Source organism: Dendrobates tinctorius, unplaced genomic scaffold (genome assembly GCF_039654945.1).
Source record: "Dendrobates tinctorius isolate UK_male_01 unplaced genomic scaffold, ASM3965494v1 ptg000292l, whole genome shotgun sequence".
Classification (NCBI taxonomy): domain Eukaryota; kingdom Metazoa; phylum Chordata; class Amphibia; order Anura; family Dendrobatidae; genus Dendrobates; species Dendrobates tinctorius.
In genome coordinates, this window is record NW_027361959.1 from 3,695,154 (window position 1) to 3,715,931 (window position 20,778).

Consider the following 20,778-nt stretch of genomic DNA (forward strand, 5'->3'; position numbering starts at 1 on the left):
ATCCAAGGTAGCATATTTAGGCCAAGCAAGCTGATCACAGCATGAGCAAACTGCGGCCTGGTGTGGTGTTAAAAAAAAAAAAAATAATAAATCGCTCTTGGGACACTTCAGAAAAAAACGTACCACTGGTTCCACCACCAAATCAGTGTAATGCAGAGTTGGTAGTGCACCTGGAATCCAACCTAGAGGGATATGGTTACCGTGCATTATTCCACTCCACAACAAGATATAGTAGGAGAACTGTGGGTGTGGCCTCTTCATGACATTCCCCAGAGGGTCTCCGGATGAAAGCTGGAAAGGAGAAAAGGGAGGTTGGAATGGAAATCATGGTTAGCGATGAGTTCCACTCTTGCCTTGAATTAAATGATAGCAGGAGAATAGGAGAATGGCATGGAGGCCTTGTGGGCAATGCCATGAATGTGCCTCCACGAGGGAGCATCACTCCAAATTATGGTGTGGGGGTAGCATAATGTATAGTTGCTGGATCCCCTTCACTTTCATTCCAGGTACATTAATAGCCGAGTATTACATTGGTTTAGTCGTGAAATCAAAGGTGTGGCCATTTGTCTCAAATGTGCATATATATATATATATATATATATATATATATATATATATATATATATATATATATATATATATATATATATTTATTTATTTTTTTTTTTTTAATTTATTTTTTTTTTTTAATTTATTTATATATTTTATTTTTTTTAACATGGCAACCTGCGTCGCCTAAATGTGCTACCATGGTCTGTATAGTCTCCAGACTTGTCCCTTATTGAGCACATTTGGGACGTTATTGATGAGCAAATCACAGGGAGCTGCCAGCAGCGATCTTGTTGACTTACGTGCCCAAGTGCATTCCTCAGACAACCACTAATAACCTTATAGCAGCCAAGGCTGTAACTGCAGGGAATTCTGAACATGGCGCTCATACTCAATACCCAATAAATTGAGAGGTTTTGAAAATATGGTTTCCAATGTTGCATCATTTGCATATCATTATCAAGTTTATCCATTCTGTGGATTCCATAACTTTTCCTTCCCGATGTTGAATTTTCAACGTTGAGTATATAACCTGTGTATTCTTGGCTTCGCTGACTTCTGAACAAGGTGCAAGATGTATAATAAATTATTATTCTGAAACCTAACCCCCTCACATACGGTAATTGTGGTCTGTCCTTGTTACAGATTCCTGTTATGCAAACAAAAAAGCCTTTGCATTTTAAATTGTTAGAACGGCGCTGATAATTGTTGAAAACCTATATATATATATATATATATATATATATATATATATATATATATATATATATATATATATATATATATTAGAGGATCCGGCGAGGTAATGGCTGAAAATATGGTTTTTCAGGTGTCATGGCTCCACTGTAAAATATGAATCATTTATAATCCGTAGAAGCGCCAGAAAGGCGTGAAACGGCTATAGTCTGGCTGGTCTCACCGTTCATGAAATAACTCCCCTGACACCTGCACTTCCGCAAAAATTTATGTAACCAATTTTATGGATTAAAACCACATCTTGAAAGAAGGATCGGGTGAGCGCTGCTTTTCTTGTTACTTTTTCTGATATCATTTATAATCCAATGCACATCAATGTCAATGTAATGCTGTGAATGTAATAAAGGGTTCTTCCAAATCTTAGCAACACATTATATATTCACAAAGAAAAGGGCTCTGCTGAGTGGATAATAAAGAGGTCCCATCAACGTAGCCTCTATTTTTACACTAAAGACTCCTGACAGCTGATCAAAGTGGGTTCAGCATGAAAACCAGCCATTATTGGCAGGAAACTTATGGCTTTGGAGGGAATTGTAGTTTTCCATAGAAGTTAGAAATAATGAACAACCATATACTAGGTCTGTGTGGTCAAGCCTTATTCAGGTCCAATAAAATGTCTATGGTTCACTAGAACACAAAATAAACATGTGGTGTCCAGATGAGAACAGGAAAGGCACAAAACATCTGTGTATTACATTGGTTAAGTGAACAACGATTAATTATTCCCTAAAATATTATCATTTTGGGTAGAAGTATTATGTTTTTCAACTCCATGCCTATTGGCAAACCCGTTTTAAACAGCAATCCATTCCTTTATAAACTACGGTTATCTGAAATAAATTATACAAGCGAGAGAATTTCCTAAATCTCTCACATCCAACAAGTTGATTTTATAATTCTTTTCCATTGTTATGTTTTTAGAAGGATTTGTGGACGGCTATTCTCGCTTCCAAGAAAAGCATCTGTGATCAGGCTGAGTGGGGAAGCAAAGAGGCAAATCTATAGTAATAAATGCCCTAACCAGCTTCCGGTTGTAACAACTTCCGTCCAGTTGTAACCGGTGACGTCACCACACACACACACGCACATATTAACCCTCAACACACCACACTGCCTCAACACACACTCCTCTCACCTTTCACCTCCACTCATGTCCACTCACTCTTTCACTCCACATACGTTCCTTTCTCTCACTCAGTTTCTCATACTCACACCGTCATCGTCGCTGCCCCGACATCTTTCTCCGCCGCCGCGATCCAGGATCCAGACGTTCTCCAGGCCGCCGACATGTTCTTGCAGGACGCCATCTTGGATGTCGTGAAATCCCGCGAGATTCAAGATGGCGTCACCGCAACAATATGTCGCTGGCGTGGACGACATCGGGATCCAAAAAGATGGCGTCGGCGAAATCTCGCGAGATTACGCCGACGCCATTTTGGATCCCGATGTCGCCCATGCCAGCGACATGTTGTTGCGGCGATGCCATCTTGAATATCGCGGGACTTCACGACATCCAAGATGGCGTCCCGCAAGAATATGTCGCTGGCGTGGGCGACATCGGGATCCAAAATGGCGTCGGCGTAATCTCGCGAGATTTCGCCGACGCCATCTTTTTGGATCCCGATGTCGTCCACGCCAGCGACATGTTGTTGCGGCGACGCTATCTTGAATATCGCGGGATTTCACGAAATCCAAGATGGCGTCCCGCAAGAACATGTCGGCGGCCTGGAGAACGTCTGGATCCTGGATCGCGGCGGCGGAGGAAGATGTCGGGGCAGCGACGATGACGGTGTGAGTATGAGAAACGGAGTGAGAGAAAGGAACGTATGTGGAGTGAAAGAGTGAGTGGACATGAGTGGAGGTGAAAGGTGAGAGGAGTGTGTGTTGAGGCGGTGTGGTGTGTTGAGGGTTAACATGGCAAGAGGTGTTAACGACGTCCGCCGACGCCATCTTGCATTCGTGAAATTGCGTCATTTACCTCACGCCGACTTGCTGTGCGGACGCTTGGCATTGCCTGTACCACCATAACTACTGCTGCCTTGGTCCTATGCCTGTTTACTGCCGGTGTCTAATTACTGGACCAATTTGCCTGTACCGCCATAACTACTGCTGCCTTGCTCCTCTGCCGGTGTCTAATTACAGGACCAATTTGCCTATACCGCCATAACTACTGCCTTTGTCCTCTGCCGGTGTCTAATTACAGGGCCAATTTGCCTATACTGCCATAACTACTGCTGCCTTTGTCCTCTGCCAGTGTCTAATTACAGGGCCAATTTGCCTCTATTGCCATAACTACTGCTGCTTTGGTCATCTGCCTGTTTACTGCCGGTGTCTAATTACAAGGCCAATTTGCCTCTACTGCCATAACTACTGCTGCCTTGCTCCTCTGCCGGTGTCTAATTACAGGGCCAATTTGCCTCTACCGCCATAACTACTGCTGCATTGCTCCTCTGCCGGTGTCTAATTACAGGATCAATTTGCCTCTACCGCCATAACTACTGCTGCATTGCTCCTCTGCTGGTGTCTAATTTACAGGGCCAATTTGCCTCTACCGCCATAACTACTGCTGCCTTGCTCCTCTGACTGTTCACTGCCTGTGTCTAATTACGGGGCCAATTTGCCTCTACCGCCATAACTACTGCTGCCTTGCTCCTCTGCCGGTGTCTAACTACAGGGCCAATTTGCCACTACCACTTCATAACTACTGCTGGGCAATTACAGGGTCAATTAGTATCTGTTTACTCTACAATACTCCAGGACGCCTTCTTCACTGCCAGATAACTGCCAAATAGACTCCTTTACCTGTGCCAACATGAGTCATAACAAAAAGTATGCCAATGCCAGTGAAAGGAAAGCAGCTTTAGCACTACGACAAAAACAACGCCGTGCTAATGAGACTCCTGAGGAAAAACACCATCGTCTTGAGAAGATTAAGGCTTATAAACGCCGTCGCCTCACACACGAATCCCCTAACTCTAAATCCATAAGATTGGCTGAAGAAGCCTCTGCACGCCGTCACCGCCGACAACAGACGGCCTCTTCCTCATCATTATTATTAGACTCACAACAGGATGCTTCCACATCAGCATGTGGAACAATTTACTGCTACACTTCATCCCATATGCCGTTCACTGACATAACTAATCAGCAATCTGTTTCTGCTCTATCAATACCACCATTCAATACCGATGCACAGTATGCCAATGCCAGTGAAAGGAAAGCAGCTTTAGCACTACGACAAAAACAACGCCGTGCTAATGAGACTCCTGAGGAAAAACAGCATCGACTTGACAAGATTAAGGCTTATAAACGCCGTCGTCTCACACACGAATCCCCTAACTCTAAATCTATTACATTGGCTGAAGAAGCCTCTACACGCCATCACCGCCAACAACAGACGGCTTCTTCCTCATCATCTATAATAATAAATGCCCTAACCTGCTTCCGGTTGTAACAACTTCCGTCCAGTTGTAACCGGTGACGTCACCACACACACACGCACGTTAACCCTCAACACACCACACCGCCTCAACACACACTCCTCTCACCTTTCACCTCCACTCACTCTTTCACTCCACATACATTCCTTTCTCTCACTCCGTTTCTCATACTCACACCGTCATCGTCGCTGCCCCGACATCTTCCTCCGCCGCCGCGATCCTGGATCCAGACGTTCTCCAGGCCGCCGACATGTTCTTGCGGCGACGCCATCTTGGATTTCGTGAAATCCCGCGAGATTCAAGATGGCGTCGCCGCAAGAACATGTCGCTGGCGTGGACGACTCGGGATCCAAAAAGATGGCGTCGGCGAAATCTCGCGAGATTTTGGATCAGCGAAATCCCGCGATAGTCAAGATGGCGTCGCCGCAAGAACATGTCGCCGGCGAGGACGACGTCGGGATCCAAAATGGCGTCGGCGAAAACTCGCGAGATTTCGCCGACGCCATTTTGGATCCCGACGTCGTCCACGCCGGCGACATGTTCTTCCGGCGACGCTATCTTGACTATCGCGGGATTTCACGATACTCAAGATGGCGTCGCCGCAAGAACATGTCGCCGGCGTGGACAACGTCTGGATCCAGGATGGCGCCGGCGGAAGATGATGTCGGGGATCGTGGAGCAGCGGCGATGACGGCGTGAGTATGAGAGACGGAGTGAGAGAAGGGGTCGTATGTGGAGTGAAAGAGTGATTGGAGATGGTGAAAGGTGAGAGGAGTGTGGGTTGAGGAGTGTGTGTTGAGGGTTAACATGGCAAGAGGTGTGACGCTATCGCATCCTCCCAATGCGATAGCATCGGGCCATAATCTAGTAAACATTATAAAGAACATTCAAATATCTTCTAACAATGTATCACAGAACACTTAGCACATTGAGTAGTTTTTTTTATCCCCACTTACTGTAGATTGACCGGTCTCTAAATATCCATGGTGGACCCCTTTACCAATTTTGCTCACTTCTCCTGCTAAAGGGAGACTGTCACTGACCCAACCTTAAATTAGTCTTATGAATGGGAATTTCTGGATTCTGATCAGGTGTTTTATGATTATACTAATGCTGCTGTGATTGAACAGTCTTGCAGAGTCCCTTGTGCAGATATGTCAGGACTAGACCGGTGGGGAGTCTCTTCTACCTTACATCTTCTATTCAGCGCCTGCCTAAGAGTGATTGACAGTCTACATAACAGTAAAACGAGGCACTACCTGAAACATGATCACAATATAGAAATCCCCAAGCACAACGTTATACTTTAAATAAGGACAGTCTAGAGACCCGATAAGTCCGCTTTGAGCCAATATACAATGTGTACACACTATCCAAAGGGATTTCTCATGCCAACAAACAATCTGTCCTACTGGAATGGAGACTATTAATTAGCAATAATATTCTGGACCTTGAGCAGATGCTTTGCAGTCATCCTTCCATTTAACTTAAAACAGCTCAGGAACAAGTAGCACAAGAAAGGCAATAGAAGGGGAAAGAAAGCAGCTTCCCAAATCAGAAGATAATGTCCATTTTAGCCATTATGATAAACAATTTAATAAAGATGCAGGAGTATTTCAGACCACCACAACACAAACAATTACCCTGTGATGCACAGCACTTATAAAATATACACCATAACCAAAGACACTAGTTTCCTTGTACAAAGACCAATATCTGCACCATCTCCAACAGAACACCAGACAAATGGATATGCCGGTATGCAAGATTCAGCTAGCCTAGCAGAGTTTAGCTTCCTCAGGACAACCTGACAAGCCCTCTGCACCAGAGCTTACAAATCTGCCAACCTATCCAATAGAAAAATGATATTTAATGGAGATCAAGACAAATACTGGTTACGGAAGTACAGCATTCACTATGACCTTCACTGGCATTTCTCCCCTTTCAATGCTTGAGCAAACAAGACACATATGGACCTGGGATCAGCAACCTTCGGCTCTCCAGCTGCTGTGAAACTACACCTGACATGCCCTGTCAGTAGTTTAACAGCTTGAAACTTTTAGGGAATGCTAGAAATTGTAGTTCCACAACAGCTGGAGTGCCGAATGTGGTGGATCTTTGGGCTCGGCTTCACACACTTGTGGCACCTTCATGCTTGAAGTGCCATGGTGTCCCAAAACATCACTGACCCTTTTTGAACTGCGAGCAGCATCTCAAGGTCACTGCTAAGCCGATAAACTGGAACAAGGGATGCCTCCTAACCCAGTGCGCTATAACTCCAGTCCTCAAGACCCACCAAATCACATTTCAAGATTAGCTTAGTATTTCAAAGGTTGATTTCCTTAGTATGGTATGGGTGATGGAATGATCAAATGTGCAATTATAAGAAAATCCTGAAAACATGCTCCGTTTGTGGGCCATGAGGAATAAAGTTGAGGAACAATGCCCTATTCCACTTAAAAACGGCAGTGAAGGAGGGATCCACGTCACCACCATTGGCCTCATCCAGATCACAATATCTTTACCTCTAGTAAAATAACGATCTCCCTCTGGTGAAGCTGCTCATGGCATCACAGCCATGCCGTTTCCTCAAAAACCCAACAGGCCTTGCTGACCTATCCCCATGTGACAAAAGAGCATTCTCACATCAGCGATACATGCTCACCAACCAGAGGACAAAAAAAAAAAAAGCCACAAACAACATGTCAAAAAAGCACAAAGACCTCTCCACACGCAGCATTGTGTAGACCAGTGGTTCTCAGTCAGTGGCAAAAACCAAGAAAAATCTTGTAGTTCTGATACCTTCTAATGGTTAACAAAAATACAATAAATGAGGTAACAAAGCAAGTTTTCCAAATTTCTTAGGTCCCTTCCTCAGGCATGGTATAATAAAGTTTCTGAAGAAACACAAATATATGCACACAGGAAATATATTTGTATATATTTGTGTTTCTTCAGATACTTTGTTATACCATGCCTGAAGAAGAGACCCGAGATTTCTCGAAAGCTTGCCTTGTCACATCATTTGGTGGCTTGAACCTGACCTCCTCCATCCACCCTCCCACCACAATCATGACCAGTCCCCCACACAGTTGTGACCTGCTCTGGTCCTCTCCTCTATGGATCTGCTGTCCTGGTCTCTCGGGAGCACACACATTTTACACATATCAGAACAATCCTGCTGATGAAGGTAGTTAACAGAAGGACAATTGTACTCAATAAATCGGGCCGTCTATTACTGGTATATCAGGTACAGTAAGTACCACTGACAATCTTTGGCAATTATGAGCTTCACAGAACAGATTACTGAACACTTATGTGATTATCCCTTAAGACTGCACAAGTATTTCTTTATTATAAGCTAGCTGTTACTGTGGTACATAAATGATCCTGGTCATACAAGACCATTGGAAAAGCCGTACAACCCATGTATAGAATATGTATTTTTCAACACCAAGTTTATAGGGATCTCGGTGATACCGTCGACCCGATACAATTCATTTATTGATAACTTTTCACATATATGTTTTAGGAGCTACACTTGGGTCAGGATGTGGTTTAAAAGCAGAGTAACTCCAAATCTAGGGTCTATGCTGCCTATTAGAAGCACACCATACGCACAGCGCATGCACACTCAGCTATATGGCATGTAAGGTCAAGACCACCATAGCTAATAACATTCAACCCTCTGATACCTTAAAATTTCAAGGAAATCTAGTCCTACATTTTTTTTCTATTGTCTAATCAAGTGTGTCCAAAAATGTGGTAGTTATCTGAACAATAACTTATCACCATGTCCCTCTATTTTACGCATTTACCCCACTATGTGCACAATATACTTACCGTATCTTTTGGACTATAGAGCACATTTTTTTCCCAAAAAAGATTGGAGGAGAACGGGGTTACGTCTTATAGTCCGGATGTACTTACCAGGAGTCTCATCCCAGGCTGATGCACAGCAGTTTCACAGATGCTCGATGGTGCAGGGGCTCCGCCGACATTTTATGAAATCCCGGAGCCCCCACACATCCATCCCAGATTTGGAGATGTTCGGTGGTACTGGGCTTTCACAAAATGTCGGCAGAGCCCCCACACCACCGAGCATCTCCAAATCTGGGATGGATGTGTGGTCTCTGCCGACATTTTGTGAAAGCCCAGTGCCCCCGCACTTCCATTGTTGTAACGTGTTGGTCTCCAGGAAAATGGCCACCGGCGGCGCACGTGTAGATTGAGATGTCGTCTCCCGAGATCTCATTCTACGCATGCATCGCCTCCGGCTGCCATTTTCCTGGAGACCACGGCATTACAGCTGTCAAATCTTTCAGCTTTTTGCTACGGATTTCACACACACTGAGCAAGGAAAAATCTGTACCATAAACGTACCTAAAATCATGGAAAAAACGAGCATATTTTACCAAATACTGCACCAAATACTTAATGTGTGCAAATACCCTTATTATGACCACTACCTCACTTACTAGGCTGTACTCAGCTATTACTATCAGTCCAATAGACCGTTAATGTAGCGGTGGTCAATCATGTGCACGACCGCTCTATGCACACAGAGGAATTGGAGACCTTTGTACTCGTGATTGGTGTGGCTCCCAGAGGTCAGACCCAGAGTTCTCAAAAACTGATCATCTATCCTGTGGACTCGTGAAGTTAAGATTATTGGAGCGCCATAGTCTTTTGCTTTTCATAGCATGCCATGTTATCCTTTCCTCTACAGTAATGCCAGTGCCTTTTTACAGCTACCAAAATGTTGAGAGTCGTCATAGTGACCATGTCCAAGCGGTCATAGTCAGACACTTCCTGTGCTGTTGACCGATTACAAGTCCTTCTGAAGTAGGGAGTTAGAAGAGGGAGCATACAGTAGGTATAATCTTTGGATGCAAGGATTTACTAATTTTAATTTTTTCAGTCTACCTACATGTAAAATAAAAACTGAATATAGTTTAAAGCTACAGAAAAAGCAACCAATCCTGGAACAAAATTACGCTCCTCTACTCAAATAGTCATTCACTTTTGTTGCTTTTTGGCCACTTCTCCTTGGGAATGTTGACAGTTTCTTGCAGATCAAGATTTTTACAGTTAAGCAAATAAGTAAACAGTTAATACAGTATGCTGTATGTTTATCTATATTAAAGCAAGGGGAAAAAAAAAAAAAAAAAAAAAAAACTAGTTTCTATGGAAATATCACTTCCACATTAAGCATGGAATGAGATAATAAACCCACATTACTGTACATATCACTATAGCTAGAGGTATCGCTTGTTCACAATCTCATGTACAACCTGGAAGTTGTGAAAAGCACTTTGTGTAAGAGAAGCCTTGCATCTCCTTACCTGCAGCGCACTGTTGAGGAAGCAGCTATTTTGTCCTGGTTCATTGATCAGGCCCTTGCTTGGGGCAATAGATATGGAATTGCGTGGTGTGAACATCTCTTGTACTCCGCCTCGACCCGTAGAAAAATAATTTCTCTTCCAAGACATCATAGGGGTTCAGTGCAAAAATAAATGCAAATAAATAAAAGCCAACGGGGGGGGGTTCTAAACCACCTGAGATCCACAGGGATTAAAAATCTGAAACAAGTCAGAAGGAACAAATAAATAGAGAAATGTTCCTTTCAGTTCCACCCATAAGAAAGAGCCAAATATACAAGCAATACGGATGCTGGAGTACACAGAATTTGCTGAAATCACGGAAAAACTTGATAGGCGGGAATCACTTAATAAAGAAGGTTCTCCAGGGAAAAAACAATAGGAAATAATTTGCTGATTTTCTGTTAGTTGTCCAGGGTAAAGTGTCCAGTGGTGCTCAGTGCAGCAAATGGATGTGTCTTAATTCTCTCTAAAGGGTGAAGCAGAACAGAAACGTTAAAAAAAAAAAAAAAAAAAAAAAAAGCTGGAAGCAACTCCTACTGAAACAGAGCACCAAATCCTCCCATGACTAGGTGCCCCCTGTGTAGTATGAGGGGGAGTAGACGAAAACTTCACTCCAGCAGGTTGCAGCACGATACTAAAGGAATCTTTTGTTTGTTCTGCTTTTCTTTTCCAGTTCCAAGACACTCATAATAAAAGATTTTAGAAATCCAAGCTCTAGGAGATGCTCATCCCAGCCTGGCTCTTTTATAAATGGAAATCCCAAGCAGCTGAGAGGTTTATAGGAGAGAAGGAAAAAAAATGTAAAGGGTTGCGTCACTTAATCACTGAGCTGCATTGTTTTGTGGTGAACTGCCAAGTCTGGCAAACCTCACCTCCCACAGTAAACAGCAGCCTTTGGAGAAGATGTCAGGAGGAAAAAAAGTGACAAGGAAGACTGTAAATGCTTTAAAAACAAAATAATATCTGGGTTGGTTAACGGCGGGCAGGAGGACATCCTCAGCTTTAATTCCACTACACCCAATGCATTCAGCTCTCGATCATACTTTTTGCAGCTCGAATAATCCACCACGGTGATCACTTTACTGAAGTTGATGGCTGGTGTAATGTGACATGTTCTTGAAAGATCTCCATGAATTTCAAGGCTCCTTCCCACTGGTGAACACGTGCCCTTAAAGCACAGACTTGACGTCCAAAATAGCAAGCTGTTCCATAGATAAAGTGATTTTGCAAAGTCTCCACGTTTTAGAGAGCATCTTCCAAACGTCAGGCACCTAGTAAACAGAAAAAAAACAAAATGATGACGTTCTTAATATGAGGAAACGTGTTTTTCAACTTACGTTTTGACTACACCCTGTGTTACATAAGTCGTGCTCGTATCAATTCTCTCTCTCTCAGAGAATCTGCAATTATTGAAAAGTATAAGAAATAGAATGTAACCCCACCTCGAAATCATAATTCCCTCATAAAATATAGTGCATACATTCAAGCAATCCCTGCCCGTATTTTCCCCACAGTAAACCAATGACAGGAATCAGTGACAATAAAAAGTGTCCAGTGTTCTAAAATTCAGATTCATAAAATAATAAAATAATTTAAAAAAATTAATATTTGAGTCCACAAGTCTTGACAAGTTTTATTATATACATTCAAAATCTGAGCATCTTCTATAAAATCAGCGTGGTGACCCATACAGCTCACAACAGCCAGAGTCGTGTCACCGATGTACTGGCCTCTTCTGGGGCATAACGGTGCTTCGGATGGATGGAGCGTCCCTACGTCATCCACAGAGTCCAGCATCGCAGTCCTGCAAAGGCGTATTTCTCTCTGTCCTGTCGAGGACAGGTCAAAGTACTGCATGCACATGCGCAGGAAACGGGCAAATAGCCCCGGCGCATGCGCACTACATCACTTTACAAACCCTGGTCAGGGCAGAGACATACGCCTGCGCAGGAGTGCAATGTTGGACATTGTGTGGATGACATTGGACGCGTCATCCACATGAAGCACTGAAGGAGGACGGCATCGTAACAAGAGAGGAGGCGCCGAGTCAAAACCAGCCATGCCCATCGGACCTGAGCGCCCCGTATATCAGGGCTGAAAGGTACTGGTCTTATCTCGTAAGGGACAAACCTGGTGACAGGTTCCCTTTAAAGGGAGGTTCTCCGGGAATGAAAAAAATAAGATTCATGTAAATGTGATTACCAGTATTTGCAAGTTCCTAAATGCCTTTAAATAGCAAATCACACTTATTTTGTATAGGAAGGTAATTTCTAAATAGTTAAAATGACAGAAACCTGCTCAGAATAGGACAGGTGAGCATGTGCACTAAAACGCCTCCACTCCCCTTCACACATAGGAAGATGTTATACTCCGATCGGATACTGGAGATCATTGGGGTACTGAAGCATTTACAAAGACTGCTGTCCTTCTGAATACTGAGCAGCTGCTGTGACCCGGAGATGCCGACACCATGTACGGAGCCATCTGCAGGTCACAGCAGCAGAGCTTCCTGCCGCACATGCTCTCAGGCACCTGTCCTATTAACATTCTAGGAGAGGTTTCTGGCAGTGTAACCAGACTGTGGGCATTTTAATGTACTACACCGATTACCTACCTAGACAAAGTTAGCATGATTCGATAATTAAGTGTATTCAGGAATTTTTTTTTTTAGATGACACTACCTTTAGTTATTTATTTTTTTCTGTCCCTGGAAAATCCCTTTAAATAGCTCTTTAAGGTATTGTACTCTGTAAATTTTCCAGCATATAGAATGGCTCTGAATAAAATAGAAAAAATAAAAATAAAAAGAGCGGGAGTAACAGAACTGCCGAAGGATAGGGAGGTACCAATTCAGTGCAGAAATTACTTAGCCCTGTTTTATAGAAATCGCAAATAAATGCTTTGAAAGGATACTCCGCTCACTTCGTATTCTTCAGCAACACTGTTATTCCTGTTCTTTTATATATTTTTTTTATTATCACTGGATTCCACGACAGCATCCATCAGCTGACAGGTTAGACAGGATGACTTGCTGCTGATTCCTCCATATCTCACAGTATTGAAAAAGAGTTGTGCCTGAAAGTAGCACGTCTCGTACATATGAGCATACTGCCTCTAGCACCCAGTTTGTCCACATACATGTAACACATCGTTTTAGTTACAGTTCTGCACTATGGAGCACCCTGTGTTTTGCCTTTTCTTTTCTACTAGACAGAATCAATCTCCTTCCACCTCTGGAAGCTAAAGTTAAACAGATATACAACCAACCATGCTGCTTCAGATGTTCTGCTCTTCCCGGGCAACAATGGTTGTTCTGCAGTGAACAGAGTATCACTATGCAGAGTCCTGGTTTTGGTGAAAGTGATTATACATCTGCACAAAGAAAAAAAAAAAAAAACCGCCCATTAGCTGAACAAGCTCGTTTGTATACATTTTTGACACCAATTTGTGGTACAATCCTACGTTAATAAATGTATAATTTTGAGCTCAAGTAAACAGCAAACCGTTTTTCTATATGATCTCTACAATAAATGTGTTATTAATAGTAGGACAAGACAAAGCAGCCAAAGAAGAACAATATTGCTACCGATTCATCAAAGCAATTTTGCCACATTTCTCGTGTAAATTGCTTTGAAACGTTGCAAAAGTTTTGTGCATCTCAGAGTTGTGTAAAAATTTTGCAACCTTTGGGGTTTTCATGCCAGTCTCTCCCAGCTGTCAAAATGGGCAGAATTGAGGTGAAATGTGTGTGCGGCGGGGCACGACGATGAACTGCAGCGTTACTTATGCCACCTATTACTCCATTTTGGGTGTGGTGCACAGATGCACACACCACTTGTCAGATGCTAATAAAGGCATGAAGGTTTTCACAAATCAATTCCACCACATCCATTCATCAAGACTGGCGGGGTAGGTGGGGAAGCAGAAAAAGAGAAAACCTCAAAATCCCTGGAATCAATGAATTGGGGCCATTGTTTCTCAGGCATTCAACTGTGAACCTAGTCAATACACATGACATGGAAATCACCCATCAGATTGGTAAAAGACAAGAACCCCAACAAGTGCCAATATATGCAAGGACAGAAAATCATAGCACACTATTAACTTCATTACAAATCAAGCAGGAAAAAAACCCTCAACAATGCGCTATTCACACTATGCTATGGCTTGGCTTTTACAGCACCACTTTGAGATAGCGTTACAAACTTTTAGTTCTATAACCAGTGACAAATACGGACAGAGATGTCCTTCAAGAAAATAACACATCGTGCAAAGGCTGAAGTTTTAAGGTCTATGTACACATGTCCGAAAGTGTTGGCACCTTTGAAATTGTCCCAAACAATTAAGTATTTTTCCCAGAAAATTATTGCAATTACACATGTTATACACACGTTCATTACCTTTGTGTGTATTGGAACACAAAAAATAAAATAAATAAATGAAGAGAGGAAGGAAAATAAATTTAAAAAGAAAAAGGAATTTGGACATAATTTCACAAAAAAAAAAAAAAAAAAGAACAGACAAAATTGTTGGCACCTTTCCAAAATTGTGGGTCAAAAACTCTGCTTCAAGCATGGGATGCTCCTCCAAACTCACCTGTGGCAAGTAACAGATGTGGGAAATATGAAAATCACACCTGAAACCAGATTAAAAACAAGGGGGGGGCAGTTCATTCAATCATTCATTGTGTCTGTGTGTGCCACATTAAGCTTGGAAAAACAGAAAGAGAAGAGAACTGTCTGAGGACTTGAGAACCAAAATTGTTTAACAATTTCAACAATCTCAAGATTACAAGGCCATTTCCAGAGCTCTTGATGTTTCTTTGTCCACGGTGTGCAACATAATCATGAAGTTTACAACCCATGGCACTGTAGCTTATCTCCCTGGACATGGAAGGCAGAGAAAAATTGATGAAAGGTTGCAATGCATTATAGTTCAGATGGCAGATAAGCAGCCCCACTCAAGTTCCAAAGAAATTCAAGCTGTCCTGCAGGCTCAAGGTGCATCAGTGTCAGTGCAAACTGTCGACCTCTGAATAAAATGCTATTGCAGGAGACCCAGGAGGACCCACTGCTGACACAGACAAACAAAAGCTAGACAGCAGTTTTCCCAAAACAAGCCAAAATTCTTCTGGGGAAGCATCTTGTGAACAGATTAGACCAAGATAGAGCTTTTTGGTAAAGCACATTATTCTGTTTACTGAAAACGGAATGAGGCCTACAAACAAAAGAACAGTACCTACAGTCAAATATGGTGGAGGTTCAAAGTTATTTTGGGATGCTTTGCTGCCTCTGGCACCTTGACTGTGTGCAAGGCATCATGAAATCTGAAGATTTCTAAAGGATTTTGGTCACAATGTAGTGCCCAGCGTCAGAAAGCTGGGTTTGCATCCTAGGTCAGGGGTCTTCCAGCAGGAAAATGACCCCAATCATACTTCAAGAAGTATCCAGAAATGGATGGAAACAAAGCGTTGGAGAGTTCTGAAGTGGACAGCTGTGAGTACGGATCTAAATCCTATTGAACACCTATGGAGAGATCTTAAAATTGCTGTTGGTAGAGGGTGCCTTTAAATATGAGAGACCTGGAGCAGTTTGCAAAAGAAAAGTGGTCCAAAATTTCAGTTAAGAGGTGTAAGAAGCTTGCTGATGGTTATAGAAAGCGATTGATTGCAGTTATTTCAAAAGGGTGTAAAACCAATTAACATTGAGGGTGCCAACAATTTTGTCAGGCCCATTTTTGGAGATTTGTGGAAATTATTTGCCTTGGTTTCTTTGGTTTTTTTTTTGTGTTGTTCCAATACACACAAAGGAAATAAACGTGTATAACAAAACATTTCTAAGTGTAAAAATTTTCTGAGAGAAATACGATACTTCATTTTCTGGATCAATTTCAAGGGTGCCAACACTTTCAGCCATAACTGTATTACATATATTTCTAATTAGGGGCATTATTATAAACCAATGTAGTATCAGGAATTCTTAGGCCGGTTTCACATTAGCGCATTTTCAGCGCGCGCACGGCCGGGGGTAGCTCCGCCCCCGATCTGGCTCTCTGCCCGGCGTGCCCGCCCCTTCCTTGTAGCGCCGCCTCCTAGCGGACAGCGGCGCCTGCGATCGGCGCACCCTATCTTTAGCATAGGGTGCGCCGATCGTGCGCAGGCCGTGCGCTAGTTGCGCTTTGACCTGCGCTGCGCACTTTTGACGGTGCGCCGTGCGCGCCAAAATCAAACTTTTCGGATTTTGGCGCGCACGGCGCACCGTCAAAAGTGCGCAGCGCAGGTCAAAGCGCAACTAGCGCACGGCCTGCGCACGATCGGCGCACCCTATGCTAAAGATAGGGTGCGCCGATCGCAGGCGCCGCTGTCCGCTAGGAGGCGGCGCTACAAGGAAGGGGCGGGCACGCCGGGCAGAGAGCCGGCTCGGGGGCGGAGCTACCCCCGGCCGTGCGCGCTGAAAATGCGCTAATGTGAAACCGGCCTTAGTCACACAGTATGGCATCACTTGCCTTTTTCAGAACAAAACATTTCTGGGACTAAATTTATTTTTGTACTCCCTGAAAATGTCATAGAACATGTAATTCACAAGGTTTTAAGTCTCAGTGAGTGTTTAACTCCTTTACGACCGCTGACGTACTATTGCGCTAGCGGTCGGTGTACACTGCTTTGAGGTTGGCTACGGCGGTGAGCCCACCTCAAAGCCACGACATGTCAGCTGTTATGAACAGCTGACATGTGCCTGCAATAGGCGAGAGCGGAATCACGATCCACCTGCGCCTATTAACTAGTTAAATCCCGCTGTCAAACGCCGACAGCGGGCATTTAACTAGCGCTTCCGGCTGCCGGGCTGGAAAGGAGCGCATCGCTGAACCCAGTCACGTGATTGGGGGTCAGCGACGCATTGCCTTGACAACCAGAGGTGTCAGAGACCTCTATGGTTGTTGCAGGCACATTGCTGAGCGCCACCCTGTGGTTGGCGCTCATAGCAATGCTGTATTTCTGCAACATATAGGCGATCTGAGCATCGCCTATATGTAGCAGAGCCGATCAAGTATGGCATGCTTCTAGCCTCTCATGGAGGCTATTGAATCATGCCAAAAGTTAAATAAAAAAGGAAAAGTGTTTAAAAGTTAAAAAAAAAAAAATCAAACCTAAAAGTTTAAAATCACCACCCTTTCGTCCCATTCAAACTAAAACAATGAAAAAAAAAAAAAAAAAATCAAACCTACACATATTTGGTATCGCCGCATTCAGAGTCGCCCGAGCAGTAAAAAAAAAATAAAAAAAAAAAATAAATAAAAGGATTAATCAGATCGCTAAACGGCGTAGCGAGAAAAATTAAAAATGACAGAATTACGTTTTTTTTGGTCGCCGTGTCACTGCATTAAAATGCAATAACGGGCGAGCAAAAGAACTTATGTGCACAAAAGTGGCATCATTAAAAGCGTCAGCTCGGCCCGCAAAAAATAAGCCCTCACCTGACTCCAGATCACGAAAGTAAAAGACGCTACGGGTCTCGGAAAATTGCACTTTTTTTTTCTGTTTTTAAGCAAACTTTGGAATTTTTTTTCCACCACTTAGGTAAAAGAGAACCTAGACATGTTTGGTGTCTATGAATTTGTAATGACCTGGAGAATCATAATGGCAGGTCAGTTTTAGCATTTAGTGAACCTAGCAAAAAAGCTAAACAAAAAAACAAGTGTGGGATTGCACTTTTTTTTGCAATTTCACCGAACTTGAAATTTTTTTCCCGTTTTCGAGTACACGACATGGTAAAACCAATGGTGTCATTCAAAAGTACAACTCGTCCAGCAAAAAAAATAAGCCCTCACATGGCCATATTGAAAAAAAAAAAAAAAAAAAAAAAAGTTATGGCTCTGGAAAGAAGGGGAGCGGAAAACGAAAATTCTAAAAAGCTCCGGTCATTAAGAGGTTAAATATTAAGAATAGGAAAAAAAAAAAGCAGAACTGCCAAAACTCTAAAACTAGCTTTATAGGTTAGTATTATGCATTTGTACTTGTAAACCAAAACCAGGAATTGATTCCAAACAATGGAAAAGTGTATTGGAAAGAGAAGTATGTCTTCTGTGTATTGGATCCAACTCCTGGTTTGGGTAAACCGGCTATAAGATAATATTTGCTCTCCAAGTATCACAAGTAACTTTTCCTTCCTAACCTTATTAATCGCTAATATGATGGCATCAGGAACTACAGCCAGGACCATTAACCTACACAACAAGGTCTGGCAGATCAGTCACAGTGATCCAGCAGGAGATAGTCCATGACAGGCTAGCCAGCTAGGTGAGAATTTGGGACAAACTCTGGGAACTTAAAATGAAATGATAGACTGATCAATATTTCTCAGTCTCATTTAGAGAGGTCAATATCCATTTACCTGGTTACCCAGAGAAAGGCTGCACAAACACAGGGAGAATATACACCCGTCAGTCAGATACTGCAAGCCAACCCAGGCTACGTTCACATGTCCAGTAATTACCAGTTAAAATGGATCCAGCAGAAATCTTTTAGGAAAAAAATATGTGCCAACAACTGTTTAGTCCGTTTTCACTAACTGATCTCTGCTGGATCCCTTAACGTTTAAGTCAATGGATTCGTTAATGCGGCATCCAATGTCGTCCATTTCTATCGGATCCGGCAGGAAAAGCCTTAGATGACAGGTAAAAGCGATGCAAAGCATACACAGAACTCTGTGTTAATATTTGATCCTATAAGATCTCAGTGGCTGCAGTTACAGAGAAATGCAGAACCTTACCCATAACACATACATCTGCCTTTATTTCCTATGCTCATGGATGAATATCTAAACAGACAACTAGAGATAGCTAGTCAGTGAATCTAAGGCCTAAATATTATGACAAGTCTCGTCAGCTGGCCTAGATACTCCCTTTCTAATCTCACTGCTGCTCCACCAAAATGCTCTGCAAATGTGTCATAATATCACTGAAAAATTGTCAGGGGTGGGAAAGTCTCTTTTCATACAACACAAGCCCTTATTGAAATTAAAGTCAGAAGAAGCTTTGAATTTTGCTGGGATTGGCCAACCATGTAATGTAAGGGCGGCTGCCCAGTCATTTTATACTCTCTAGAAGGCACTTGTTTGGGGAAAGAGTCAGCAATGAGAGTTTGACCAACTGCCATCTAAAGTATATTACCCTGTGCAAAGAAAAGTACAAAGTTTATCATAACCAACAAATCAGAGGAACTATACAAAAGTTAACATGTGAAAGTCGTTTTGTGGCTATATAGGCACTTTTTTTTTTTAAAGCACCACTTCAGCATTTTTTTTTTTCAGAGCTGGAGTGGCGCTTTAAAGGTAAGCCTCCTTCCCCAGTTCTTACACTCACCTTCCAGTGGCTTCATCTTGGACCGACACTACTCCAGTCCTGCGGTGCCATCTTGTGCCCACAACATCTGACTGGCCGCAAGTCAGAAGCTACATCACAAGAGCTCAATGCAAGTCAATGAGAGCCAGAACGAGGCTTTCATAGAGATATATTGAAAAGTGACCTCCGCGCCGCTGCATGAAACATTGGAACTGCTGGCAGGTCACTTTTTGCTGTAGACCGACTGGAGCGACACTGGATGAAAGTGGCAGCAAGTGAGTATAAGATGGGGTAAGTACATTTAAAGCACCACTCCAGCAGTGTATTAACAAAAAAAACGCTGGAGTGGTGCTTTAAACAGCACTTACACACCCCAGTGCACTTCCAGCCTGATTTGCATACGGCAACTATGTTAGATTTCTCAAGATTGGCTCATGGGATGTGTACAAAACAAAAAGTGCCATTTTTATTTTTAGATAAGTGCCTATAATAACATTACTTCCATATGTAAAAATGTGCTTAAGGGTTGCTTTTTTAAACTCACTATAAGCAAAGTGCAAATCTTTGCCAAATCCCCAGATTTTGTTGAAATCAGCTAACAATCTAAGGCCAAGGTCACACGACTGCAGATTTTCTCCTCTGAGGGAATCAAGTTGATTATTCCAATGATTAGACTTTGATCTCAGTGTCACCATAGTGTGATCCACTTGTCTCGGATAACGAATCGTGGCACAGGCGAGGAGAAGACGGAGAAGTAGCAAAAGATGAATGAAATACAGAATATAGTTCAGGAGGCCAAGACCAAACAAAGGATGCAGTGCTGACACCTTGTGTCACTTGCCCCTTACCATTTTGTCCCCTTGGTTTTTGCTACCATGTTCACTAAAGTTTTATTTCTAGAAATTCTACTGCACCTTAGGACTATCATTTCTCCGATTTCTCTTAATGTAACAGATTGTACATCCAGAATGTGAAGCGGATGATACAACAGAGACACTGAGAAGGAGAATGCCGTGTTGTTACATCAACAAAGTTTGAGAACTGCAAACAGCAGGTGCCCGAGTCTCTGAATACAAAGAAGTCTGTGTGCTCAGTGCAGAGCTGTGCAGAGCATGGTACACGCTCCAGGACTTGTTCACGCTGTGGCAGGCTTGTAAAACAGAACTTGCGTAATAAAGACACTCTGTACGGCATGGAGAGGAGTTGTGTCATTGCAAAGAACTTCGAAAAACCAGAATACAGTACAAGATCTGGGCAATCACACCCTGGCCATCAACCTCCTCCCAAGATTACGGAAGTAAAAACTCAAC

The 20,778-nt window shown here is 42.9% G+C and overlaps 1 protein-coding gene across 5 annotated transcripts in view; it reads right to left on the minus strand.

Annotated features, from left to right (window-relative positions):
- USP54 (ubiquitin specific peptidase 54) overlaps positions 1-20,778 on the minus strand; it is a 176,617-nt gene that overhangs the window by 97,602 nt on the left and 58,237 nt on the right. For 4 of the 5 annotated variants that reach the window (XM_073560038.1, XM_073560035.1, XM_073560036.1 and 1 more), the window contains exons 2-3: positions 13,397-13,501; positions 10,091-11,400 (exon numbers count right to left, since the gene is read on the minus strand). In XM_073560038.1, the coding sequence (XP_073416139.1) occupies positions 10,091-10,240 (150 nt within the window). In that variant the 5' untranslated portion in view covers positions 10,241-11,400; positions 13,397-13,501. The remainder of the gene's footprint in view (positions 1-10,090; positions 11,401-13,396; positions 13,502-20,778) is intronic. The other variant, XM_073560034.1, reaches the window with a different exon arrangement.